This window comes from Ochotona curzoniae, unplaced genomic scaffold (assembly GCF_017591425.1).
Source record: "Ochotona curzoniae isolate NIBS_2020 unplaced genomic scaffold, NIBS_Ocur_1.0 contig_4514, whole genome shotgun sequence".
In the NCBI taxonomy this organism is placed as follows: domain Eukaryota; kingdom Metazoa; phylum Chordata; class Mammalia; order Lagomorpha; family Ochotonidae; genus Ochotona; species Ochotona curzoniae.
Window position 1 is genome coordinate 5,399,060 of NW_024466312.1, and position 27,333 is coordinate 5,426,392.

The 27,333-nt window shown below is 40.9% G+C and overlaps 1 protein-coding gene across 2 annotated transcripts in view; it reads left to right on the forward strand.

Moving 5' to 3' along the window:
* Positions 1 to 25,667, forward strand: part of CNOT9 (CCR4-NOT transcription complex subunit 9) — a 33,928-nt gene extending 8,261 nt beyond the window's left edge. Inside the window, exons 2-8 of one of the 2 annotated variants that reach the window (XM_040986515.1) lie at positions 8,994 to 9,173; positions 11,303 to 11,418; positions 13,839 to 13,948; positions 16,538 to 16,647; positions 21,603 to 21,701; positions 21,895 to 21,986; positions 23,384 to 25,667. In XM_040986515.1, the coding sequence (XP_040842449.1) occupies positions 8,994 to 9,173; positions 11,303 to 11,418; positions 13,839 to 13,948; positions 16,538 to 16,647; positions 21,603 to 21,701; positions 21,895 to 21,986; positions 23,384 to 23,552 (876 nt within the window). In that variant the 3' untranslated portion in view covers positions 23,553 to 25,667. The other variant, XM_040986516.1, reaches the window with a different exon arrangement.
* The last annotated feature ends 1,666 nt before the right edge of the window (positions 25,668 to 27,333 follow it).

The following is a 27,333-nucleotide window of genomic DNA, read 5'->3' on the forward strand; positions in this document are numbered from 1 at the left end:
CCGCTGTCCCAGCTTTACTACGCGCTGTATTCCAACATCTCCCCCCTTTTTGTTTTTTAATGACAGTAACATCAGTGCAGTGTCTAGTCTATCACCATTCTAAGCAATTAGTAACACTTTGCCACCAGGCCTTAAGATCCATCCCTTGAAGGACATTTGCAATGCTTTCAGCCAACCCTTGGTCTGTTATGGCAGGAAGTTGTTTAGCAAATGTTTGGGTTTTGCAAGGAGTGGACATCAAGGGATAGATTCCTTCGAAGGTCTTGGAGATGTTATTTTAGCATCTCCCAGGCATATTGGCTATGGTTAAAATGAGCAGGGGTAACACAGAAATATGTCACATTCCAATCACACTGGAATGACAATTGTTTTTATAAATCTAACATTTGTTCTCCTAACCATTATACAGTAGTTTGAACATCTTGTAACTTTGATGATTCTATCTGCTCAACAGTATGAGCTTGCTGTGTCCATAGTACATGAGAGTCCTTTTGCCATTGTAATACAATTTGATGAGTCTGGATCGACCAATTGAACATCTTGTAACTTTGATACTATCTGCTCATCAGTATGAGCTTGCTGTGTCCATAGTACATGAGAGTCCTTTTGCCATTGTTCTTCAATTTGATGAGTCTGGATCAACGAATGAAGTGCCACTCCAGAGACCACAGCAGTCGCCATAACAGCAATAAGTCCAATTAGTCCCAAAAAATTCATTCAGCAAATTGTTTGCTGTCTCGCAGGAGACGATGTAACACTTATTACATGAGTCCAGCCATGGGGCCCTCCTCCCAAGGCCTGGTAAGGTTAACTGGCAGCCAAATCCGAAGTCTTTGCTTTAGGAAAAAAAGTGTATCAGAAATAAAATCAATAGGTACAGAGACATTAATGAATGTATATAGGCAACAGTTATAACAATCCATACTGTTAAGAGTAAGGTTTAACTTCCCTTGACCAACAGCTATAACATAGGGAAGTTTCACACAGGCTTGCAAATATCTGATAACATTTTGGCGAAAAGTGTAATTTGTTGGCTTCCACATTGAAATTGCTCCTCTCCAGGTAGAGATGAAGCTTTTCACTGCAGGCAGTTTCCACAGTGACATTGTTCAGGTCCAAGAAGTCTATTAAGTAGAATTATTCGTTGCAAGAAATTTTGTATCCTACTTCCAAAAATTCAATTTAGAGATGTTAAATAAGGCAGTATCATTATTACAATGAGATAGGTGAGAGTCATCATTACAGTTTGTAACAAAGAAACCACGACGTCTCCAATCAAAAAATTAACCTGCATAAATGGAAACCCCTCCTCTTCCTCCCCTGCAAGTGGACCAATGAATAGCAGAAATATTATAGTACTCTATCACAAACTGGCTCATTGGGCCGTAGTATATTTCTGACTCCCTATGAAATGCTTGTGTCTCAGACCTTTTGGAAAAGTAAATGTTAGAGCCCTAAACAATCCTATATGTAGCCTTTTGAGTCAGAAAAATGATGAAATACCCTATAAATATCTCCTTGTGGCAAATTTAAACATTTTAGAGTAAATAAAGTATGAGAAAGTATATCTTTTGGACTGGGGCTTACTCTCCCTTTTTTGTTTTTTAATAATTGCAACTTTACAGTTTTGTGAGCTCCTTTTAAACCATTAGACTTTAACAAAGACAATATAAAGAACCGAAGAGTTAACTAACTGGAAGGTAAAATATATTTCCTCAGTCAGTCACCAAAAGGGAAATATAACCTTAAACACAGGAATTAATGCATAAAATCATCTCATAGCCTTTTAAGAATTTAACAAAATCAAGAGTTGGAACAAGAATAGAGCTTACTGAAGCTGAATAGACAATTGACAAAGTCACCAGTTAAACAGAGACTATCTAAAGTTCAATGTTTTAGTTTTTAACAGCTTTCAAAATTAGGGATTTTTTTATTTTCAGGTATTTACTAGCATTCTTGTAAGTACACACTTCAAAAACTTCTTGCAAACATATCAGTTCTAATGTCAGCATACATTAGCTACTAATGTTAAAAACTTAAACAATGTTGTAATATATCTTAAAATAATAACCAGTTATATATAAAGCTTACAAGATTGATTCCTCAAATTTTCTGACTTCCTTTCTGACTTCTGAACTGCAACGACGTGGCATTCTACGGGTTCCACCCGGGGCAGGTCTGGGTAACCCTCGGATCTGATGGCCAGCAGATCAAAAACTGTAGTGATGGTACGTCAGGCGCCATTTTTCGCACTGTGGCAATAGCTTTGGGACTGCAGGGGACAACAGTGAACTGCACATGTGCTGAGCTCGCTGAGGTCTCACAGGAAAATAATACCGACTGTTGCATCGTATGGTCAAAATAGGTCCATGTGGCACCCAGACCTAACATCCAACAGGTTCCAGCAAGATCAGCGCCACCAACAACCTAACTAGATAGGACACCTGGTGTCTCTAATCCTGGGACCTACTCCAGCCGGAAGTGGGGAAAGGTTGCAAAGACAACAGTGCAGCCTCAGCACGGTGTCACAGAAGGTGGAGAGTGGTGAGCCAAGAACTGGGGCTGTGGAGACCATGGTGGATATCTGACATAAGAACCCAGGCTTGGAACTTGCTGGAGGTTGTGGCACAGTGGCTGCAAGCAAAAAGTTGTGTACCAACTGCAATAAGTAAAATTGCATTGTAGACCTGTGGGTGACAGAGATTAGAAACCTGCCCCAAGAGAAGACTGCTAACCAGAAGTATAATGATCAAGAGCAAAACAAGAGACAAAGGCACAATAAATCTTACTGAACACTCCCCTGCAAAGGAGCAAAACCCTTTGCAAACCTCAGAGTTCACTGAGGAAGACATCAAGAAAATGGGGGACACAAAATCCATAAGATTCATTTTAAAGATTCTGATCAAAAATGAGAAGCACATACCAGAGTTCAAAGAATTTAAGGAAGCAATAAAGCAAATCAAGGCTGACATCAGGGGAAAGCAAACAAAAAGCTGGAAGCAGAGCTGGATCAGGCCAACAAAAGTATTCAGGAATTGAAAGACACTATTAAAAGGCCAAATATAAGAGTTATGGGAGTCCCAGAAGGTGCAGAAAGAGAAGCTGAGTTTGCAAATGTATTTAATGAAATCATCAAGGAAAATTTCCCTAATCTGGAGAAAGAATTGGGAAACAAGATCCAGGAGGGGCACAGAACTCCAAACAGGCCTGATCAAAAACGATCTTCACCACAACATAGGATAATCAAGTTCTCTTCAATTGAACATAAGGAAATGATCCTTAAATGTGCACGTGAAAAAAATCAATTGACTTATAAAGGAATGCCAATTAAGCTCACAGGAGATCTCTCACAGGAAACTCTACAGGCCAGAAGAGAATGGAGTGACATATTCCAGATTCTAAAAGAAAAAAATTGTTGGCCTAGGATAAAATACCCCGCAAATCTTTCTTTCATCTTTGAAAATGAAATAAAATTCTTCCACAGTAAAGAAAAGCTAAAAGAATTTGCCTCTTTCAGACCTGCCCTACAAATGATACTTCAAGATGTTCTCTTGACAGAGAAGAGGAATAGCACCTACCAAAACCAAAGGCAAACAGGAAGAACATCCCAGTAAAATAACAGAAGACTAAACCAATGAACAACCCATTCCTAAAATGACAGGACCAAAGTACTACCCATGTATATTTAACTCTGAATGTAAATGGCTTAAGCTCAATCAAACATCATAGATTAGTAGAGTGGATTAAAAAACAAAACCCATCTGTTTGTTGTCTGGAGGAGACACACTTCAACAAAGATCAGTGGAAACTGTATCTCATGGGTTTTGTTGTTTTCTGTTGGTTTCATCTCTTCAAAACACTTTCTTCTGATTAAATCATTCAGTGACTCGTAGATCATGTAGTGGCATCAGTTTCTTCAAGAAGGTTCTTGAATTTCATTTCTTCAGCTACACGTTAGTCATTTAATAGCATGTTGTTTAACTTCTTTTGGTGTTGTTAATTTCTTCTTTCTCCAGGATGTTGAGTTTGTTTTGTGGCTCTTCATTTAAGGGAATGTATAGTAACTGTGTAATGGAGACTGTCATGTTTAGTAACATCATTTAACTTCATGGCATTGTAAATTTCTATTTTTCTTTCTATTGTTGATTTTGTATCATGACTTTTCATTTAAGGGAATGTACAGTAGTTGTGAAAATGGAAACTAACATGCAGATGTGAGGATGCAGTGTGGTATGCATCTCTGTTTGCAGACAAAGATGGACTTACATTGAAACTGTTTACTATATCTTGACAATAGGATTCTGGACTCTCTGCCATTGTCCATGCCCGCAATAATGGACATATGACTGAGTATGAAGAAGTATATGTTAGTAATGATATAAAGAAACTAGGTGGGGGGGAATTGGGGAGGGGATAAGGGGATATGGAACTGTATCATAAAATGATAGCAATAATAATAAAATGTAAAAAAAAAAAAAGAACAAGCAAACAAAAGACAACAACAACAAAAGAAACTTGGCTTCAGATCTGCGCAGCTCCATCCTTTGTAGGCACTTGGGGAGTGAATTATCGGATGGAAGATCTTCCTCTCTGTACATCTGACTTTGTGATAAAAAGAAATAAATCTTTTTAAAGCTCAGGCTCCCTAGCTCTCAGGAAAATACAAATAAAAACTCATTGACGTTCCACCCACTTTAGTGAGATTGCTCCACATTCAGAACTCTGGTTAACAATACCTGCTGGCGTATATGTGAGGAGAAAGTACCCTACTTCACTCTTGGTGAATGTAGGCTGGTATAACCACTGTGTAAGTCACTATGGAGAGTGCTAAGATTACAGAAAATTAATTTGCCATATGACCCAGCTATCCTACTTCTGGGATTATATCCAAAGGAAATAAAATCTGCATATGATAAAGTAAGTTGTAATGCTATATTAGAGCAGTGTAGTCTATAATAATGAAGACATGGAGACAACCCTGATGCCCATCAAAAGAGGAATGGATAAATAAGCTGTGTCACATCTATTATGTGGAATACTATTCGGTTGTTAAAAAGAATGAAATTCTACCATTTGCAACAAAATGGTCCCTACTTGATACTGTTACACTCAGTGAATTAAGTTAATCAGAAAGGACAAATATCATATATTCTTTCTGATATAAAGCAACCTTCATCCAAATACAAGACCAATATGTGTATATAAACATGTTATGTACACATACTCATCTAGAGGAACTGCATAACGCAGACTGGCATAGTGAGAAATAAAAATAAAAATTTTGCAGTATGCATCTCTGTTCCCAAATAAAAGATGGACTCCCAACGGAACTGTCAAATACATCTTGACAATAGGATGCTAGACTTTCTGTCATTGCTGATACTTGTGGTGTCGTGACATGGGAGACCTGGAAGAAGCTCCTGGCTCCTGGCTTTGGACGGGCTCAGCTCTGGCTGCAGCAACTGCTTGGGAAGTAAACCGTGGATGGAATATCTCTCTCTGTATGTGTCTCCTTCTGTATATCTGATCTTCTGATGAAAAAAAAATTATCTAAATAGCCTCACAATTTGGAGTCTCTTTTTGCAGTGGGTAACAATAGCCGTAGGAGCCCAAAAAAGTGCTGGGTGTTGGCCTTCCAAAGTGCCAGACACCATGTTCTGCTAGCATCAGATCAGTTTGTAGCTGGGGATGGGGCCTGGCGTTCGGGACTCATTGTAAATTAACCAGTGGCTGCTGGGCCACGGGAGAGTTAAGAGGATGCCACACCCAAATCAGATTGGTTGTAGTGGAAGTATTGGGAATTCACTGATCAGTGGGGTGCTACTAGGATAGGTCTGAGTTGCTGGAGCAGTGTTTCTGAGGCCTCCTTTAGTTACTGGGTTGTGAGATTATCCAAAAGACTGCAGACAGGGGACCTAAAGGTAAAATGTAGTGCTTGTTTGCCCCATGCTTTTCAAGTGATAGAGTACTGTAAAACAGTATTTTCCTTTGTCTGATAGGGATAATATTTTCTAAAATCACTAGTTCTTAAGGGCCAATCTTTTAACAGGATGGAAAGGGTAGATGCACTGATAGTACTTCTTTTGCTATTGGGAGCAGGTGGGAAGCCATCTCTTGCCTTCTATCGGTGGTACTTTAGAAGCCTAGAATTCCTTGAGGAGTATCACTGATGGGGATGATGAAACGGCTTTTAGAAAATCACGGCAAGACACTTTAAAAAGGCTTCAGATGTGTGCTATTTTAGTGCATTTAGCAGAACCTCTTGTGGTCCAGTCTTTCAGACAATTGAAATGATACACATCAAGCCAAAAGCATGTAATCAAGCTTCCATTTATAGCAATCCATTATTCAGGTTGCACAGTGTAAATTAAGTTCCCTAAAAGTCCATCATACACTTTATTCTGTTCAGCAAAGGCAGTTATTTTTGTTCCTTTTCTGTGCAAAGGTTAGTTAGGCCATCGTTCTGTCACATCTAGCTGTAGGGAGAACTTCATAAGTCCTGTGACATGCTGTAGCATATTTCAGAAAAGCAGTTTCATTCTAAGGGATATCAGTAGATTAAGTCTGATGACCATTCCCAATCTCATCTCTCTTTTTTTTTTTTTCTAATCTCTTATTCCTTATGGCTTTGGGAACTGAAATGGAAAATACTGGGCATAGAGATAGGAATCACTTTGAATTTGTTAAAAATTTAGAGCTGAGGTAGCAATCATAGTCATTTTTCTAATCTGCCCATTTTATTTTCCAAATAAGTTAAGGAACTTAACTAATCACAAGGCTGTTTGACAAGTGTGTAGAATCATAGAAATTCACAAATGGGGGAGAATATTGCAGTTCCTTTAAGATTTACTATTTTTCATTGAAAAGTCAGATATACAGAGAGAGAGGGAGAGACAGAGAGGAAGATCTTCCATCCACTGGTTCACTCCCCAACAATAGAAAGAAAAATAGAAATTTACAATGGAAAGGCAGGTTTTTTTTAAAAGATGTATTTATTTTCATTTTGTAATGATATACAGAGAGGAGGAAAGACAGAGAGGAAGATCTTCCAGCCGATGATTCACTCCCCAAGTGAGCGCAACGGCCGGTGCTGTACTGATCCAAAGCCAGGAGCCAGGAACTCTTCCAGGTCTCCTGCATGGGTACAAGGTCCCAAAGCTTTGGGCCATCCTCGACTGCTTTCCCAGGCCACAAGCAGGGAGCTAGATGGGAAGTGGAGCTGCCGGGATTAGAACCGGCACCCATATGGAATCCCGGAGCGTTCAAGGTGAGGACTTTAGCCGCTAGGCCCCGCCGCCAGCCCTTGACAGGCAGATTTTTAACAAAGATTTTAAAAGGAAAGACAGAGATCTGTTTGCTGGTTCATTCCCCAATTGGCCACATGACTGGAGTGAATCGAAGACTAGAGTCTTCCTCATTACCTTCCCAGTTAATAAGCAAGGAGCAAATTAGAAATAGAACAGTTGGGACACGAGCCACACCCATATGGGAAACCAGGGCCACAGGGTAGAGGATAAGCCAAATGTGCCACTTTGCTGTCCCCCTTTTTCTGTCTTTTAAACAAATAAATGATCTAAAAGAACTGTAACAGGCACAGGGATTTTTTTTTAATGTTTATTTTTACTGGAAAGGCAGATTTACAGAGAGATGGAGAGTCAGAAATATGTTCCATTTGATGATTCACTCCCCAAGTAGCTACCATGACCAGAGCTGAGCCGATCTGAAACCAGGAACCCTTTTGGATCTCCCTCATGGGCATGCAGGGTCCCAAAGACTTGGGCCATCCTCTACTGCTTTCCCAGGCCATAAGCAGAGAGCTGGATGGGAAGTGGAACAGATGGGACATTAATCTGGCACTCGTATGGGATCCCAGCAGTAAGGGGAAGTTAACCAATTTAGCCATTGCACTGGGCCAAGGGATTTTTCTTTTTTTTTTAAATCCATACCAGTTGGGTGGTATGGTACTGCCCATTAAGCTGCCACTTAAGGCAACCGCACTACTTACTAGTGTCTCCGTGATCAAACCCATCTCTGTTTCTGATCCAAGTTCTTGCTGATACCTGTGTTGGGAAACAGCAAATCATGACTGAAGTACTTGAGTTCTGGATGGAGTTAGCCTGCTATGCCATGATGCTGCCCCATCTGTGACATTAAACAAACAGACAACAACAACAGCAGTGCAATGGCTCAATAGCTAAATCTTCACCTTGTGGGCACCAGGGTCCCATACAGGTGCTGATTTGTATCCCAGATGCTCCATTTCCCATCCAACTTCCAGTTTGTGGCCTGGAAAAGCAGTAGAGATGGCCCAAAGTCTTGGAACCCTATATCCACATGACTAGAGGAAGCATCTGCCTTCACATCGGCTCATCTCTGGCCATTGTGGCCTCTTTAGAATTGAACCATTGTCTTCCTTTCTGCCTCTCCTCCTTTCTGTATATCTGACTTTGCAGTAAAAATAAATCTTTAAAAAAGCAAACAAACAAAAAACCACAAAAAAGGACCCGGCGCCGTGGAAGGAAGTTCCTGGCTCCTGGCTTCGGATCGGCACAGCGCCAGCCATCGTGGGCACTTGGGGAATGAATCATTGGATGGAAGAGCCTCTTCTCCGTCTCTCCTCCTCTTTGTATATGTGACTTTGCAATAAAAATAAATAAATCTTAAGAAAAAAAAAGAACCAGCAGACAGAAAATCTTTCTCTATTACCTTTTCTGTATAAATCAGCCTTTCCAATAAAAATAAATATTAAGGGGGAAAAAAATCTAACAATAAACATTTGCATACTTTAATACAATCCAATTAACCTACAGGATGGATTTCTAGACATGGAATTAGGTTTTCATCAGTAATTGCCAAAGAGGTTGGATGAGTTTATCAGATGTGTATCTTTAGGCTTGTATTTATTTGAAACATATATTTCCTTCAAAGCACTATTTGAAAGTGAGACATTGACTCTAATAAGCTCATTTTTACTTTCTTATTTTTATCTAAAGCCTGTGCCTACTGCACTGGCTCAGGTGGATAGAGAGAAGATCTATCAGTGGATCAACGAGTTGTCCAGTCCTGAGACAAGAGAAAATGCTTTGCTGGAGTTGAGTAAAAAACGAGAATCTGTCCCTGACCTTGCACCCATGCTGTGGCATTCATTTGGTACAATTGCAGCACTTTTACAGGTGAGTCTACGTACATGCATGGCAGTACAGTCCTGTTCTTTTTTTTTTTAAGATTTATTTTTATTACAAAGTCAGATATACTGAGAGGAGGAGAGAGAGAGAGGAAGATCTTCACTCCGATGATTTACTCCCTAAGTGAGCGCAACAGTCGGTGCTTTGCTGATCCGAAGCCCTGAGCCAGGAACTTCCTCCAGGTCTCCCATACAGGTGCAGGGTCCCAAAGCATTGGGCCATCCTCGACTGCTTTCCCAGGCCACAAGCAGCGAGCTGGATGGAAAGTAGAGCTGCCGGGATTAGAACCGGCGCCCATATGGGATCCCGGGGCGTTCAAGGTGAGGACTTTAGCCACTAGGCCACGCCACCGGGCCCCAGTCCTATTCTTACACTAGTGTATTTCTCTGCTTTTGCTGAAATCATTCTGAAGACATTAGGGTGATTCTTCAAACACTGGTTTTAGAAGAACCTGTTTTAGAGAAGTCTAAAGTGTTAAGATGCAGATTCTCAGATTCTTTCCAAGAAATTAATTTAAGTCAGTCTGATGTAGGCCCAGATATCTGTTTTCAAAATTTTTATACATCCACAAGATTTTCAATCCTGGCTACCATGTCAGGCCCCTCTCAAATATCTGATAATTAACTTCCCAAATCTGTGAAGTATAGTTTTGCATTCCAGTTCCTACTGCATATAACCAATAAATTATCATTAAGGGAACATTTTCTATGTCAGATTTTACAATTAAAATAACTAGAAGAAGGACCGGTGCAGTAGCTTAGTAGCCAAAGTCCTCACCTTGTATGTGCCAGGATCCCATATGGGTAACCTGCTTCCCACCCAGCTCCCTGCTTGTGGCCTGGAAAGGCAGTAGAGGATGACTCAAAGCCTTGGGACCCTGAACCTGCATGGGAGACCCAGAAGAAGCTCCTAACTCGTGGCTTTGGGATTGGCTCAGCCATTGCAGCTACCTGGGGAGTGAACCAGCGGCTAAAAGATCTTTCTCTCTGTCTTTCCTTCTCTCTGTAAACCTAACTATTCAATAAAAGAAAATAAATCTTAAAAAAAATATATACTAGGACCCAAGACCTTAAATAAATACAGAGAAGGAGGGGGGCATTGTTGTGACACAGTGGGTTATGAGCTCCAATTTCAGTCACAATTGCTGCACTGTTCGCTGTGGTGAGACCTGGAAAGCAGCAGAACATGTTTCTTCCAGATGAAACTCCTAGCTTTGGCTTGGCCATGCCCTGGACATTATAACCTTTTAGGGTGTTGAGTCGACAAAAGAAATCTCTCCCTCCCTCCTTTGTTTATAACTCTGCATTTTTAATTCATAAATAAATGGAAGTTAATATAACAGTTAGATGCCAGTATCCCACATCTTTTGAAGTGCCTCGATTCAATATCCAGCTCCAGGGCCTGACTAGCTTCCTGCCATGTGTGTAGATCTGGATTGCATAGTAGGCTGCTCCAGCTTTGCCCAGTCCTAGCAGTGCAGACATTTGGAAAATGAATCAACAGATGGGAATGCGTCTGTCTCTTTATTAAAAATATAGAAGTAAATTAAGGTCAACAGATCTTTTTGATATAGTCTGTTTTGTGCGCATATCTTCATTCATAGACTAATGTTCCTATAGCCCCCTTTTTTTGGAATTTGCTACCTAACTGAACTCAGACCTCTTTGTGAGGTATGATATTGATTTAATAACAATTCCTGCTCATGGTTGCATTGTTAACAACTTTTAAATTGTGAAAAGTAAGTTTCTGGCAACAAGAATTGGAAAAAATCCAGGGATCCTTCAAGTAAAAACTTCAGTAGCTACAAGATACAAGAAGAAAATATGGAAAGCCATAGCTGCCACCACAGAATTCCTTGTAGAAAAACCCTTAGAGCCATATTAACCGAACTGTGTTAACTACTTAGTCAAGTGTGTCTGCAGTGAAAGGATAGGGACGTTGTTTGTTTCTGTGCTTTTCTTGGTTCAGTTCTACTGGCATCTGTAGAATTAAGAGATTTGGGAGTATTGGAGTTTCTGTGGGTGGTGGGTTTTTTTTTTCCCCTTAATTATGTGGGAATAGTTATTTCTTACCTGGTACTCATTTCCAGCTTTGTTTTTTGTTTGTTTTGTTTTTAGGAAATTGTAAATATTTATCCATCTATCAACCCACCTACCTTGACAGCACACCAGTCTAACAGAGTTTGCAATGCTCTGGCATTGCTGCAATGTGTGGCTTCACACCCAGAAACCAGGTAAGTGCTTAAAGCAAGTCGTTAGAGGAGGTGTATACTGAATATATCCTTAACCTTTTGCTGAATGATGAGAGAAGGGCAGGCAGTGTGTGGGTGTGAATCTTTAGGATGCTAACTTACTTTTTACCCAATATGTAGCAGTGAACTAAAAAGAGCAGCTTTGATGAGGCAGCCATTTCACACAGTAGTTAAGGTTCCAGGTGGGACTCCTTGGTACCTTATCAGAGTGCCTAGTTCCAGTCCCAACTGCACTTTTGATCCAGCTTCTTGCTAATGTGCATCCCAGAAACAGCACATGATACCTTGAGTACTTTCCTGACTTTGACCTGACCCAGTTGCTGCTGATATGGGCATTTGAGAATTGGACCAGTGAATAGAATAATCATCTTCCCGACCCCTCTTCTGCCTTTCAATTTTTATTTATTTTTTATTTTTATTGCAAAGTCAGATATATATAGAGAGAGAGGAGGAGAGACAAAGATTTTCCATCCGTTGATTCAGTCCCCAAGTGGCTGCAGCTGGTGCTGAGCTGATCCAGAGCCAGGAGCTTTTATTGAGTCTCCCACACTGGTACAGATTCCATAGTTTTTGGGCCATCCTCAACTGCTTTACTAGGCTACAGGCAGGAAGCTGAATTGGAAGCAGGGCTGCCGGGATAAGAACCAGCGCCTATATGGGATCCTGGGATGTAAGACGAGAACTTTAGCCACTAGACTACTGCGCCAGGCCCTGCCTTTCAAATTTTAAAAGGCTTGTACAGTGGTTGGCACAATAGTGTAGCCCTCCACCTGTAACATTGGCATCCCGTAAGGGTGTTGGTTCGAGTTCTGGCTGCTCTGCTTCCAATCTAGCTTCCTGCTTATGACCTGGGAAAGCAGCAGAGGTTGGTCAGTGGCCTTGGATCCTGTGGCCATGTGAAAGACTTAGAGGAGGTACTTGACTTCCAGCTTCAGGTCAGCTGCATAGGCCAACTACAACCATTGCAACCATTTGAGGTATAAACCAATGGAAAGATCTATCTCTCTATAATTCTTTCAAGTAAAATAAATAACTTTTTTTTTAAAGCATGTGCAGAATTCAGCACAGTGATTAAGACACTTGGATCTGAAAACCAACTCTACTGCCAGTTCCAGCTTCCTGCTAATGTACACCTTGGAAATTGGCACATTGTGACTCATGTGTTTGCAGCCCTCCTCCAGATGGGAGATTTAGATTGATTTCCCAGCCGTAGGCTTCACCCTGGTCTACTCTCATCTCTTGTGCTCATTACTTGGGAAGTGAACTGGTAGATGTCATATCTCTATTCTGTGTGTTTCAAATAAATAATATTTTAGTAATATTTGTTTTTATTTGAAGGGCAGATTTATGGAGACGAGGGACAGAGAAAGATTTTCTGCCCACTGGTTCACTCCTCAAATGGCCTATCTGAAGGTATAAGTCAGGAGCTTCTTCCAAGTCTCTGATGTGGGCTCAGGGTCCCAAGGCTTTGAACCATCGTCCACTGCTTTTCCAGGCCACAAACCAGGAGCTGGATGGGAAGTGGAGCAGCTGGGTCATAAACTGGTGCCCATTTTGGATCCTGGCACTTTCAAGGCAGACAATTAGCCAATCAGGCCATCTTACTAGGCCCCAGTGTTGATACTATTGACGTTTTGAGCGAAGTAAGTCTTTGTTGTAGGAGGAGGGAGACAGAGGGAGAGTGCTATCCTGTGCATTATGGGATGTAACATTGGCATCCCGTAAGGCCTCCACTCAGTAGCTTTCAGTAATCCTTGGATATGATAGCCCAAAATGTTTCCGGATAATAGTACATGTTTCATTAGAGGCAAAGCTGCTCCATTTAAGACCAGTAGTTAATAATATTGGTTACTCAATACCATGTCAATTAACTCCATAATGTTGTAAATTGTTGTTGATATTATGTTGGGGCTTTTAAGTGGTTGGGATGATATACTGCCAGCTTAACCTTCAGACCAGAGATGGTCTCCCCAAAAAACTGTTGAATGTGTCTGAACAATAAGATGCTGGACTCTATGCTTGAAATGAAAGAATCTTGACTAGATTTGAGCTGTAATGTTGCGATAAGGTGGAGGAATCGGGGGGAATCCCCAGTGCCTATAAAACTGTATCACATAATACAATGTTAACAACAATATTAAAAAAAAAAAAAAAGGTAGAGGAATCCATCATGGGGAGAGGGCACAGGGAGGGGTTGGGGGAGTCCCAGAGCCTATGAAACTATGTCACAAAATGAAATGTGATCAATAAAAAAAAAGAACCAGTAGTTATAATGATGACATTTGCCATTCTCTATTAAATATTCCTTGCTCTTGCATGTTCTGTAACCACCTGGAAATTTGAATGTTGAATAACCTGAGAAGTCTACTCTTGACTCTGAATGTGAATTGTTTTTCTTCCAGGTCAGCATTTCTTGCAGCACACATCCCACTTTTTTTGTACCCGTTTTTGCACACTGTCAGCAAAACACGTCCATTTGAATATCTTCGGCTCACCAGCCTGGGAGTTATTGGTAAGTTAGGCAGGCCTACTGTCCTTATTCTGCTGTCTCTGTTGGGTGTTTTAATAAGTTGTTTTTTTTTTTTTTTGATTGGACAATCAGATATAGAGAGAGGAGGAGAGACAGAGAGGAAGATCTTCCGTCTGATAGTTCACTCCCTAAAAAGCCACAGTGGCTGGAGTTGTGCTGATCCGAAACAAGGAGCCTGGAGCCTCTTCTGAGTCTCCCACGCAGGTGCAGGGCCCCAAGGCTTTGGGCCATCCTCGACTGCTTTCCCAGGCCACAAGCAGGGAGCTGGAAGGGAAACAGGGCCACCAGGATTAGAACCAGCGACCAAGTAGGATCCTGGCACCTGTGAGGCAAGGACTTTTAGCCACTAGGCTATCACACCAGGCTCCTAGAATTTTAAGGTGTAAAAAGGCTTAACAGTGCAGCAAGTATTAGATGAATAAGAGTTTGAATTTGGACTTACTATTATTGTGGATGATTTTCTCAGTTGTTCTGCAATACAAGTTTACTTCACAAAGTTAAATTTTTCTGTCCTGAAGTAAATGTTTATGCATACAAAGTAAATGCCTTTTACTTTAGAAAATAAGGTATCTCCTGTTTCACATAAATCTCATTCTCTTGAGTAGTAAAGAATGGAGTTGGCATTTTGACCCAACAGATTATACTGTCACGGGTTGTGCCATCATCCAAAATGAGCGCCAGTCCCAAACTGCTCTGCCTCTGATCCAGCTTCCTGCCATCTGCTTGGGAAATCTAGATGGGGTGCTTGGCTCCTGACTCTACTAGGCCATTGTAGTCATCTGGGGAGTGCACCATCAGGTGGACGATTCTGTCTATCTCCCTGTTTCTCTATAATTCTGCCTTTCAAATGTGTAAAATCAATTAAGAAAAAAAAAGAGCAAAATCCACAACCAGAAAACTACAGTAGTAAAAACAGTATGGTATTAGTGTAGAGATAGATTTGTACATTAATGGATTAGGATTAGAGTCTGGAAGTAGACTCACACAATCATGGTAAACTGAGTTTTTATAAGGTGCAAAGACAATTTAGTACAGAAAGGATAGTTTTTTCAGTAAATGGTACTAAAACAACTGGATGTCTAAGAAAAAAAAAACCACAGTCCACACCCATTAGCTCCATGCAAAAGTTAAATGGATTATAAATCTGTATAAAACCTAAATAAAGTGTCCAGTGTAGTAGCCTAATGGCTGACGTCCTTGCCTTGCACACTCCAGGATCCCATATGAGTTCTGGTCCCTGTTCTGGCTGCTGCACTTCTCTTCCAGCTCCCTGCTTGTGGCCTAGGAAAGCAGTTGAGGATGGCCCCAAAGCCTTTAGAACCAGCACCCCCAGAGGAGACTTGGAGGAAGCTCCCAGCTCCTGGCTTTGGATTGGCTTAGCACCAGTCAGTGCAGCCTCTTGGGGAATTAATCAGGGGATGGAAAATCTTCCTCTCTGTCTCTTCTGCTCTCTGTATATCTCACTTTACAGTAGAAATAAATAAGTCTTTTTTTTAAAACCTAAATAAAATAACAATTTGACATCCACCTTAGGCCGTATTGGGTTCATACTGGTTGCTGTGGAGTTTAGATGTATTTGTAGGTTGCCTGTTCTGTGTAAAGCAAATAACATTCCTTATTACCAGTAGAGCTTTGGTTACTGAGATCCATGCTTCAGTAGAACAGTGCTTCCTAGAATGAAGAAGTTAGTGCCATACTATTTCTATCACCTGGTCAGTGATGTCATTTAATTGTGTCAGTTGTTAGAAACCCACAGAATTATTGGAATTGGAATGAATGTTGGGAATTATCTATTGTGTTCTTATGAGATAAAAAAACAGGTCTTTTGGGGCCCGGCACGATAATGTAGTGGTTTAAGTCCTCACCTTGCACACAGCAGGATCCCATATGCTCTACAGTTCTAATCTCTGTGGCCCTGCTTCCCATCCAGTTCCCTGCTTGTGGCCTGGGAAAGCAGTCGAGGATGGCCCAGGGCCTTGGGAACCTGCACCTACATGGGAGACCCAGAGGAGCTCCTGGCTTTAGATTGGCTCGGCTCCGGCCATTTCGCTCACTTGGGGAGTGAACTATCAGACCAAAGATCTTCCTCTCTGTCTCTCCTCCTCTGTTTATCCACCTTTCCAATAAAAATAAATAAATCTTTAAAAAAAAAACGGATATGTTTTAAAGGGAAAAATGTTGTGGCATCAGGAATACTATTCAAATGTGACCTTAGTTCTTATTTAAAATTGTTTTTCTCTTGAATGTATTTTAATACTGATGAAGATTCTCTTACCAAACATAAGCAAAGAATGGACTGTTAATATTACAACATTGTCTTCTAAGTGGGGTAGAAATATTATGTAAATGATTGACTGCAGCTCACCGACGTGATAGGCAAACTTGGTATCATTCAGTGGAGCTGATGAAATCAAATCATGTTATTTTATTTTATTTATTTTTAATTGGCATGGGATTCTGGTGTCAAGGCCACAGTTTGTGTTAGTTTGAATCCCACAACCCATTTGGTGAACAAAATTAATTTTAACCGGAAACACCAACCCTGTAACAGTTTTTTTTTGTTTTCTGTAGGGGCCCTAGTAAAAACAGATGAGCAAGAGGTAATCAACTTTTTGCTGACAACGGAAATTATCCCTTTGTGTTTGCGCATTATGGAATCTGGAAGTGAACTCTCTAAAACGGTATGTGCTTTACTTAAAGTGTCCTTTGTGTTGAGTTTCAAGCTGATCTTTTGTGGTTGCGGCATCATTTTGTGCCTCTCTAGAGTTTTGAGTCTTGTGTGAATATATTTTCTCTCTTGAACATAAATTGTTATAAAATGATCGTTTAAACACCCCAGATTATTCCAAAGGATATCAAGTTAGACACTAAATGTATTCCTTTCCTCTGAAACCACTTCTCATTCCACAGGCACAATAAGTGTAGAATTCCGAAGGGCTTTTTTGTTTAGTTTTGATTAATAAAGTACATGCACTTGAGCTTCTGTTTACTGTGCACTTTAACCTTCAACACTACCAGCTGCTAAATTCTTATTCCATTTGGCAAGTCAGCTCTGTGGGCTTCTGACATATAATATTGCATTGAAGGGCCCAGCATGGAGGCCTAGCAGCTAAAGTGCTTGCCTTGAACCCACCAGGATCCCATATGGGAACCGGTTCTAATCCCGGCAGCCCCCACTTCCCATCCAGCTCTCTGCTTGTGACCTGGAAAAGCAGTTGAGGACAGCCCAAAGCTTTGGGACCCTGTACCCATGTGGGAGGCCCAGAAGAGGCTCCTGGCTGTTGGCTTCGGATTGGTGCAGCACCGGCCGTTGCGCTCACTTGGGGAGTGAACCATTGATGAAAGATCTCTGTCTCTCCTCCTCTCTGTATATCTGACTTTGCAATAAAAAATAAATAGATCTTTTTAAAAAATACTGCATTGAAAACTTAGTCACCCTAATTTTTTCTCTTGTAGGTGAATTTGTCTTTCTTAAGTAGCTCTTTTGTATGTTTTTTGTTGTTGTTGTATATTTTAAAGATTTGTTTATTTTTATTAGAAAGGCAGATCAGATTTATAGAGAGGAGAGACAGAAAGATCTTCTATGCACTGGTTCACTCCCTAAGTGGCCAGAGCTGAGCTGATCCAAAGCCAAGAACCAGGAGCCTCTTTCAAGTCTCCCATGTGGATGCATGGTCCCAAGGGTTTGGGCCATCCTCCACTGTTTTCCCAAGCCACAAGCAGAAAACTAGATGGGGAAGTAGAACAACCAGGTTTTTTTTTTTAAGATTTATTTATTTATTTATTTATTTATTTATTTATTTATTTATTTATTTATTTATTTATTGGAAAGTCAGGTATACAGAGAGGAGGAGAGACAGAGAGGAAGATCTTCCATCCGATGATTCACTCCCCAAGTGAGCGCAATGGCCGGTGCTATGCCGATCCAAAGCCGGGTACCAGGAACTTCTTCCGGGTATCCCACGCAGGTGCAGGGTCCCAAAGCCTTGGGCCATCCTCGACTGCTTTCCCAGGCCACAAGCAGGGAGCTGGATGGGAAGTATAGCTGCTGGGATTAGAACCAGTGCCCATATGGAATCTCGGGGCGTTCAAGGTGAGGACTTTAGCCACTAGGCCACAGCGCCGGGCCCGAACAACCAGTATTAAAACCGGTACCCATGTGGGATCCCTTTGCATGCAAGGCGAGGACTTTAGTCAGTAGGCTATTGCACTGGGCCCACATTGAAATGATTTTAACTTGGCATTGAGTATTTTATGTGGTGGATTCTGTGGCATAGGAAGCTAAGTTTTCCTCCTATCGTGCCAGTACCCCATATGAGCACTGATTGTGTCCTGGCTGCTCCACTGCTGATCTACTTTCTACTTATGGCCTAGGAAAGCAGTGGAGGATGGCTCCAGTCTTTAGATTTTTGTACCTCCTTGGCAATCTGGAGGAGGCTCTTGGCTCAACTCAGCTTCAATGATTGCAGTAATCCAGGGAGTAAACCAATGGATGAACATCTTTCTGTGTCTGTTTTTCTCTCCCCTCCCTCCCTTCTCTGTAACTGCTTTTCAGATAATTAAGAGTTTTTTTTTTTTAATATGCAATAGATACATACTGTAAAAATTTCAAATAGTACCAACATGTATACAAATTTAAAAATGCCTCTTCGTACACCAGTCTCAGTGGTAACCCACTGTTAGAAGTGTCCTTCTAAAACTAGTTTATGTTGTTTAATCTCAGATTATAGCTAGTTTTATTTAGGACTATTATTAATTAGAGCAAGCTCCCATCTGCCAATTCATTCCCCAAATACCTATAAGGGCCATAGCTATGTCAGAGCAAAGCCAGGGGCCGTGAACTCACTCTGGGTTTTCTGAAGGCCTAGCAGAAGCCTGACCACTTCAGCCCTCATCTGCTGCTGGGCGGGGGACTCACTAGCAGGAAGCCGCAGTCTGGAGCACAACTACAACTTAACCTAGGTACTGATGTAGTGTGCAGCTGTCTTTAACTGCTAGGCCAAACCACTCACTCTCAATTTAACTTTATATTCAGTCTTTCCCACCTCCCCTTAGTTTCTGCTGTTATGACTATATCTCTTTTATGAATTTTTTCTCCTTTTTTAAATGTTTCTGAATTCAAATTTCAGTTTCTTTGAATGTGTTGATAATTATCATTTGTTCCCTCTTCTTGGGATTTGTCTGCACAGTTTTCTGTATGTAGCATTTTTTTTTGTTTTGAGGATTGGTGTTCGAGCTGGGGAATGCCTGCCTTCTGGGCCATATAAGGCCCACAAATCATGGAGCATAACCCTGACAAGGCAACCACAGAGAGGACTTGAAACTCAGTAGATTTACAAAGTTGACAGTTTTATGTGGCCTGCAAATAATATTATAAATATCTAAATGGCCAAAACCCAAGATATATGGAACTAAAGTATTCATTAACAGATGAGTAAATAAAGCGTGTGTGTGTATGATTGAATATTATTCAACTGTTAGAAAAGAATGAAATGCTGTCATTTACTGCAAAGTGGTTACAATTGGGGACATGTTCTTGAATGAAATGGATAAGGCAGATATAAATACACAGATGTTACATGTTCTCCCGATACAGAGAGCTAAAAAAAAAAAAAAAAAAAAAGAAATGCCCAAGAATGTCTGAGTGTCAGTCTTGCTGCAAATAAAAGTGGGGCTTCGACTTTAGAGTTTTGAAATTTTTGTTTTGATTTTGTCTGTGTATGTGTTGTCATTTATTTTCAGCTTTTGAAAGTTTTTAAATTCATTTATTTATTTATACATATGTGAAAAGTTTAGCGACAGAAAGAGTTGTCTGTCTCCTGGTTCATTTCCTGAATGTCCACAACAGTCAATATGGGCTAGGCCAGACTGGAGCTGTTAACTCCATCCAAGTCTCATGGGGATGGCAGGGACTCAAGTATTTGAGCCATCACCTAAATCCTCCCAGGAAGTGCAGAGGCAGAACTTGAACCCAGGCACTTCAGTACATGATGCCGGAGTCCCTAAGAAGAGACTTACCCCACTATACTCACTGTCCTGCAGCAATGGACTTGGTGCACGGAGCTGATAATAACACACTTGGACTCTGACTGGTGGTCGAAAGTTTATTAGTGGCATCAGACTTTATACACTGAGGGTCATATAGGATAAGGGAGCCCATCAACTGTTTCTATACTTTTGTTTGGAACTCTTTTGTTTTGTATATTCCACCAAGTGTTCTCATTCACATGCTGTCCACTCAGCTGTTCTCATACAGATGATATCCATTTAGCTATAGGAATGGTACCCACTGGGTTGTTCTCATACAAACATTATCCTGTCAATTGTAATCCTATGCTCGCTGCCCTAGGGTCACAAAATCCCTTTATGCTATACCCCAACATTAACCCCTTTGTGGCTTCATCTTATTCTGTTTTGGCCTTCTGGGGAATGAACAAATGAATGGAAGAGCTCTTTATCTCTCCATCTGTGTAAATCAGCCTTCCAAAAATAAATGAATTTATGAATTTTTTTAAAAAATAAAAGATTGTCCATATTTAAACAGAATACTAAATTTTACATCCTAATTGGCTATTCTCTATTATTGAATGTGCTAAAATATATTCTTAAAGCTCTGAGTTATCATGATTTATTTCAAATATTCAGAGGGTTTCCTATTACCTGGAGAATAAATGCTCTTAACCTGAGTTCCTTGAATTAGTTTCTTGGTGGCATTTTTCTGAGCATTGAGTTTATAGCTCTCTTTAGATGCCTAAAGGAATATGTGAGTTCCTTGTTTGGTAACAAACAACAATTTGTCCTTCTCTTAATTATACATTCAAAGACGTTTCCGATTTTGACAGCCACTTTTTTTTTTTTTTTTGAAGAAGTTACAAAGAAAGGGAAAACAGAGAAATCTTTCTGCTTATTCACACCCCTAATGACCACACCTGACAACAGCTTTTAACCTCTTGCTAACATTTCATTTATCAGGCAGGGTGGGATTCATTGTGTCCAGTCGTTTTGGTTTTGGTGTTTGTTTTTTGGGGGAGTGGTGGTTTAAGCCTCCAAAAGAAGCTCAGTTGCTGGTAGCATTGAAATTGTTGCTCTGGGATATAGCTTTGTTTGTGCCTAAGAATATTAAGATATTCTGTATTCATATATAGGAGAGCTTCTGTCTTTTTACGAGCATTTGGGAACCTAACATCCTCATGTGCCACTTTTGGAAATTTGAAATCATAAGTTGTTCTGCTTTTTTTCAGTGCTTCTACTGCTAGAAATACTAAGGACATAATAGTGAATGTGTAAATCTATAGCTATAATAACATATATCCATCCTACACCTATGTGGGAGACCTGGATGGAGTTCAGGGTTTCAGCTTGGTCCAGCCCTGGCTGTTTCAGGCATTTAGAGAGTATACCAGCAGATGGAAGGTTTCTCTGTGCCACTTTGCTTTTCACGTAGATGAAAATAAACAAATTAAAAATAAAAAGGATGTGAACACAAAATTTTTTTTCATGTGTATATATGGTTACATATTTGAATGATAAATTGTGTATAATGTACTAAAGTTTCTACTTGTTCAATTTTCTGATTGATAGTCATTCCTCAGAAAACTGAACAACTTTTGGGTTTCTTTCATTTTGTTTCCTTCAGGTTGCCACATTTATCCTCCAGAAGATTCTCTTGGATGACACTGGGTTGGCTTACATATGTCAGACTTATGAGCGTTTCTCCCATGTTGCCATGATCTTGGTGAGTTCTTTCATTCTTCCCTTTTGCAACTACATCCCTTTGTAATTGGCAGTAAACAGCCTCACCTCACTCTTCTAACTAGAAATAACAGTCTGGAACCTTGTGGAATGACTCTCAGACTGTCAGATCTGATGTCAATTCAAATTGTTTTTGTATATTTTTTTCTATCCCTCCCCATATTCGGGAGAAACAGGGTAAAATGGTCCTGCAGCTGTCCAAAGAGCCTTCTGCCCGTCTGCTGAAGCATGTAGTAAGATGTTATCTTCGTCTCTCAGATAACCCCAGGTAAACATTTACAGGATTTGTAGAAATTCTTAGGGAAATATTCTGTTGAGTTGTATTGCTTTCTCCTGGTGTAGCTTCTGCATCTTTAGGACAGGGCAATTATAAAGCTATAGTTTATATAGGACAGAATTTAAGTTCCTTTTAAAATATGAAGTACTGAGTTTAAAGATCCATCAGACTTGTATCTTCCACTCTAACTTTGTATGCTACTCTAAAATTCCAGAGTCCAGACAATTTCAAGGGAAACCTTCAGATGTATTACTCCTGTGGTTTCAGCTTTCTATTGTAACTCCACTTGATCAGAAAGAGAGGTATACTTTCAAAGATCTCTTAGAAAGAAACACAACCCAGAGGACTCTTAAAATTGTTTCCAATTCTCTCCTTGATTCCTGTAAGTCTTTGGAGCTAATTGTTTTCCTGTGTTCATAAACTTTCTGCCAGAAAGCATACATTGTAGATATAATGCACTTTAGAAATGTTTGACCTTTTGCTTGCAAATCCATAATTTATGCTGAAAGCCACTTGCTCAGATTCTGCTAAACCACATTGTGAAGTGATTTCTGTATTCCTAGGAAAAGGGATAACTTGACTGAATGTGAACACAGTCTCCCATCACTGAGGTTATATAAGCCCCACCTGCTTTTAACCATTTTGTTCTGTTCTTCAGTAGTTCCTGCTTTCACCAAACCTGAAAATGTATTTAAAATTCTACTTGTGCAATGAAAACAAATCGGAGTACAAGAGCTATATAATTGTGTGTAGAATAACCCTATAAGTAGACCTTTCAATAGTTAACATTTGCCTTTTTTAGATTTTCAGATTTGACTTTCTGCTGGTCATCTTTTCAAAGAAAATGAAACATTTAAAAGTTCATCTGATAATGCTGCTACCATAGTTAATGTTTTTATTGCTTATCTCATTAAAGTTTTAAAATAGGAGATAAGAATTTTCTGTAATAATAATTGTTAATTTAGCAAAGAATTTTTCATATTATAAGTGAGGTCCTATCCCCTGTTACTGTGCTGATTTTTGAAATCTTTCATTTACTATGACCCATATATTTCAACAAAAGTATTTTATCAACATTTACTGTAATAAATCAGAAAGCAGTTTGAATCGAAGTAAACTGTTGCATATATTATTCCATTTTGCTTTTGCTTGAAATTCTATATTGGGGGTATTATTTTAAGAATGCTCACAGGTACAAATCTTAAAGATGTCTGAGCGTCTTCATAATAGAAATGTTAGAGAATTTTAAAGTGCTCCTTAATGTAACTTAACAGAACCATAGATTACCAGGATACTGTATGTATCTAAGAAGGGGGTTTTTTTCCTTCTCCCCAAAATGTGGGTTGATGTGTTGGTCTCCCTGGTTGGTCTGTTTGTTTCTGATGTAGGGCACGTGAAGCACTCAGGCAGTGCCTCCCTGACCAGCTGAAGGATACAACCTTCGCCCAGGTGCTAAAAGATGACACCACCACGAAACGCTGGCTTGCACAACTGGTGAAGAACCTGCAAGAGGGCCAAGTCACCGATCCCCGGGGTATCCCCCTGCCCCCTCAGTGATCCTCCCCTGTTCCCTTCCACTACTCCCCAAGTTGGGGAACGGAGGGACAGCCACGAGGAAAACAGCTCAGGTTTTCTCACCGACCGGTAATAGACAACCTCAATGCTGAACCGCACTGGAGAGAGGGGCACAGTCCCCCTGCTGAGGTGTATGGGCTGCCATCTCAGGCTGCCTTGAGGACCTGGGCCCCTCTGCTATGCCCAGGAAATGGGCTCCTGACAACAGCAGTCTGCTACCACAGCCCCAGGAGGGTGTCAACACCAGCAAATGCTGTGTTTGCAGCATGCCCAAGATGACCCTTCTCCTCACCCCTACCTAGCCACTGGGAGGGAGAGGAGACTGGTGGGAGCAGCGGCACTCTAGGCATGGTGAATGCCTGGGACCAAGCCACGGGGCGTTTTATTTTGCCTTCCTGGAAGACTAGAGATGTGTCTCTTCATTCTCTATTTGTTTACTTTGTTTTTTTTTTTTTTAATTTTGTTTTGTTTTTAATCTCAGAGAGGTGTTTTTAATGGGCATAAGCTGTAAAATTCAGCTAAACTTTGTCAATTGGCACTGTTTACAAGACTGTTAGCTGCATAAGCTCAATAAAAGTTGGTCTGGGCATTACATCCCCTCTGACAGACCAATAACTGCATTGAGCAGTTGTGAGGAGTGGACGGCAGGGGCAAGTTGTAAAGCCAAATGACAGCAGGCCCCCACCGCCTGCTCCCCTTCCTTCTCTTGCTTCTCCCCCAGGCCTGGATCCCACGGACCTCACCCTGCTTTCTGGCTTTAGCTGCTAGCTTTTCCAAATCAGTACTTTTTCTTTTGCCACTTGCTCATTAGGCCATCCTGTACTGGGCAAGAGGGGTGGCAGCGGCCCTCACTATCAATCCAAGTCTTCAAAGATGTCTTTTGGGTGACTTTTACAGGGAGGTGCCTGGGATTTACAGTTATAGGCAACTTAATCCCACTCTGTTTGAGTGTGCATTTCAGTAGCTCCATCTGTCTTCATGATTGTATTTGCAGCAGTATTAGCTAAATGAGTTCATTTTATTCAGATTTAAGATGGAGGGCTGGACTCTACTCACTCAGTTTGGTCTTTTTTTCTTTTTTTTTTTTTTTTTTTTTTAATATATATTTGTCTTGTGGTTTTTGTGAACTACAGGGTTGCCACTAAAATTTTTCACTGGTTCATGTTGTGCCAGAGAATTCCCTTTCTTTGGAGCTTTAGGTAGCTCTGGTCACAATCCACAGGCTTGAACCTGTAACATAAACTGCCTTGCTGTCCCCCAGTTCTCCTGCTAGTACTTCTCTTTCTTCTCTTCTCTTCTCTTCTCTTCTCTTCTCTTCTCTTCTCTTCTCTTCTCTTCTCTTCTCTTCTCTTCTCTTCTCTTCTCTTCTCTTCTCTTCTCTTCTCTTCTCCTCATCCCATCTCCAAAGATGGGTCGCTAATCCAGCTCTAGAAAGAGCTATCCACATGTCACACAATTGCAACTGTCTGAACAGTTCTGGGAGAGTGTCCAGCGCAGGCTCAGAAACTGCGGAAGCAGTTTTGCCAACACAAGGGCTCTTTCAAGCCGACACAAAAGGAGCTGGCCCTGTTTGTTGGCTTCTGTCTCTTTAGTGCCAAGAAACCAGTCCTTCAAGAGTCTAGATGCAGCAAGGGCAGAATAAGCACTTACTCCCCTGCCTTCCAAAAATGAAAGCAGGCCAGCTCTCAGCAGCCTGCAGAGGAGGAATCTAGGCAAAAGGGAAGAAGAGCACAGATGGACAGCATAGACATCCTGACTCCCTTCACCGCAGTCTGTGATCTGGAGAGTCCAACTAGTGTAACCCTGATTTTTGAAAGCTAGCTTCTTGCTGCTTTCATCTGTTTTTCAGATGAGCCAAAGTTTTCTTGTTCTCCTTCCACTTAGGAAGCAGCTGAGGCCCAGGGCCTTGCTCCCTGAGAAACTCTCTCCATCTCTCGGTGCATTGGCCACGTGCCTGTGCCAATAGTGTCTTAACTCTTGTCCCATCTATGCTCAGCTGGCCTCAGAACCTATGGATGAATTGGTGGGGGTGGGATGGAATGAGTGTTACTCCTTGTAGTTGACCTTGATGTTGTATTATATGAAGAAACCCCTCTCCTTATTTTGTGTTTTTCATCCCTCGCACACCCTCAACAGGATTGAAATAAAAACTTGCTTTTTTGTTTTTTGTAAAAAAAAAAAAATGTCCTTCAGCTGGAGATTTTATTGTGTTACAGAGCTTTCTAGTTATTTCAGTCCAGTGATCTTGTCTCACTCACACGTGAAGCCCGTGCTGCTAAGAGGGCAGTGATGGTTCTTTTGCAGGCTGATCTTCTGAGAAAGACTAGCTGTGTGTGAAGCTGCTGGGGAGGCTGAAGTAGTTCCCCCTCACCTGATAGTTATTCTCTCGCCAAAAGGATCCTCACTTCTAAGCTGTCATGCCGGAGGGTGGGAGAAACTTCTAGAAGTAAAGAGGTAGTGCTTGAAGCATTTTCCTCTTCATCGGAGTTCAGGGTTCTGAGCATTTTATCTCCACAGTTTCTGGGCTTTATTGCCAATGAGACACACCTAGTTCCTGCTTTTTGGTTTCTTTAAGGGTGTTAAAAGGTCTGTGGCTGTTGCAGTGGGGTGCAGGGCAAGAAGTGTGTGGGTAACTTTCAGAACACACATTACTGGCCATCTGTGCACTGTGTCTGCTACTCAGTGGCTTGGCTGTCAAAAATGCAAGGAAAACATTTGGAATAGGAGCCATAGAGTGAAGTGGGGGGCTTTCTTTTTGTTCCACTAATATGTTACACAGTTTAATTTTTGCAAAAATATTTTTAGTACATTTGTCTCCAGAACAGATGTTAACAAGTAGAAAATGTGAACAACACAATCTACCTAGTTTATTTATCATGTAAAGCATTGTACTCGTAACCAGTAGTATACCTGTTCTTTCTAAAAAACAAATTTTTTTTTTTTGAGAAACAAATACATAACCCATTCACTGGTTGACTCCTCAGATGCCTATACCACCTGGGAGGGACTAAGCCAGGAGTCTGAAACTCATTCTAGGTCTCTAGTGTGAATAGCAGGGACCTAAATCCTTTAAGCCATCATTCACTGCCTCCAAAGGAAACTGGAATCAGAAGTCGAGTCATGGCTCCAATACGGGAAGCAGGTGTACCAGATAGTGTCTTAATCATTGTGCCAAATTCTTCTACTGATTGTTTTTAATTGCCCCTGAAGCATTTTCCAGAATTGATCCATCAAGCAAAGCCTCAATATTTTTCAAAAACGTTAGTACAATGTTCTAACCTCCATGGATTTAAGCAAAGAAAAGGAACATTAAGAGTTGTGAGTAACCCATGGGTCAACCAAGAAGTCACAAAGGAAAGTAGAAAATGTTTTGAGTTGGACAGCAGTGAAGATACAGAATATTAGAACCTGTGGTATAGAGCTCTCAAGTGCTTTAAAATGGGGCTGTGGCGCAGTAGTCTAGCTACAGAAGTCCTTGCCTTGCATGCGCTGGGATCCCATACGGGTGCCGGTTCTAATCCCCACAGCCCCACTTCCCATCCATCTCCCTGCTTGTGGCCTGGGAAAGTAGTCAAGGACAGTCTAAGGCCTTGGGACCCTGCACCCGCGTGGGAGACCTGGAAGAGAACCCTAGGTTTGGATGAGCGCAGCCCCAGCCATTGTGGCTACTTAGGGAGTGAATCATTATAAGATCTTGCTTCTGTTTATCTGACTTTTCAATAAAAAATGAATGAATCTTTAAAAAAAAAAAAAAAAGACAAGG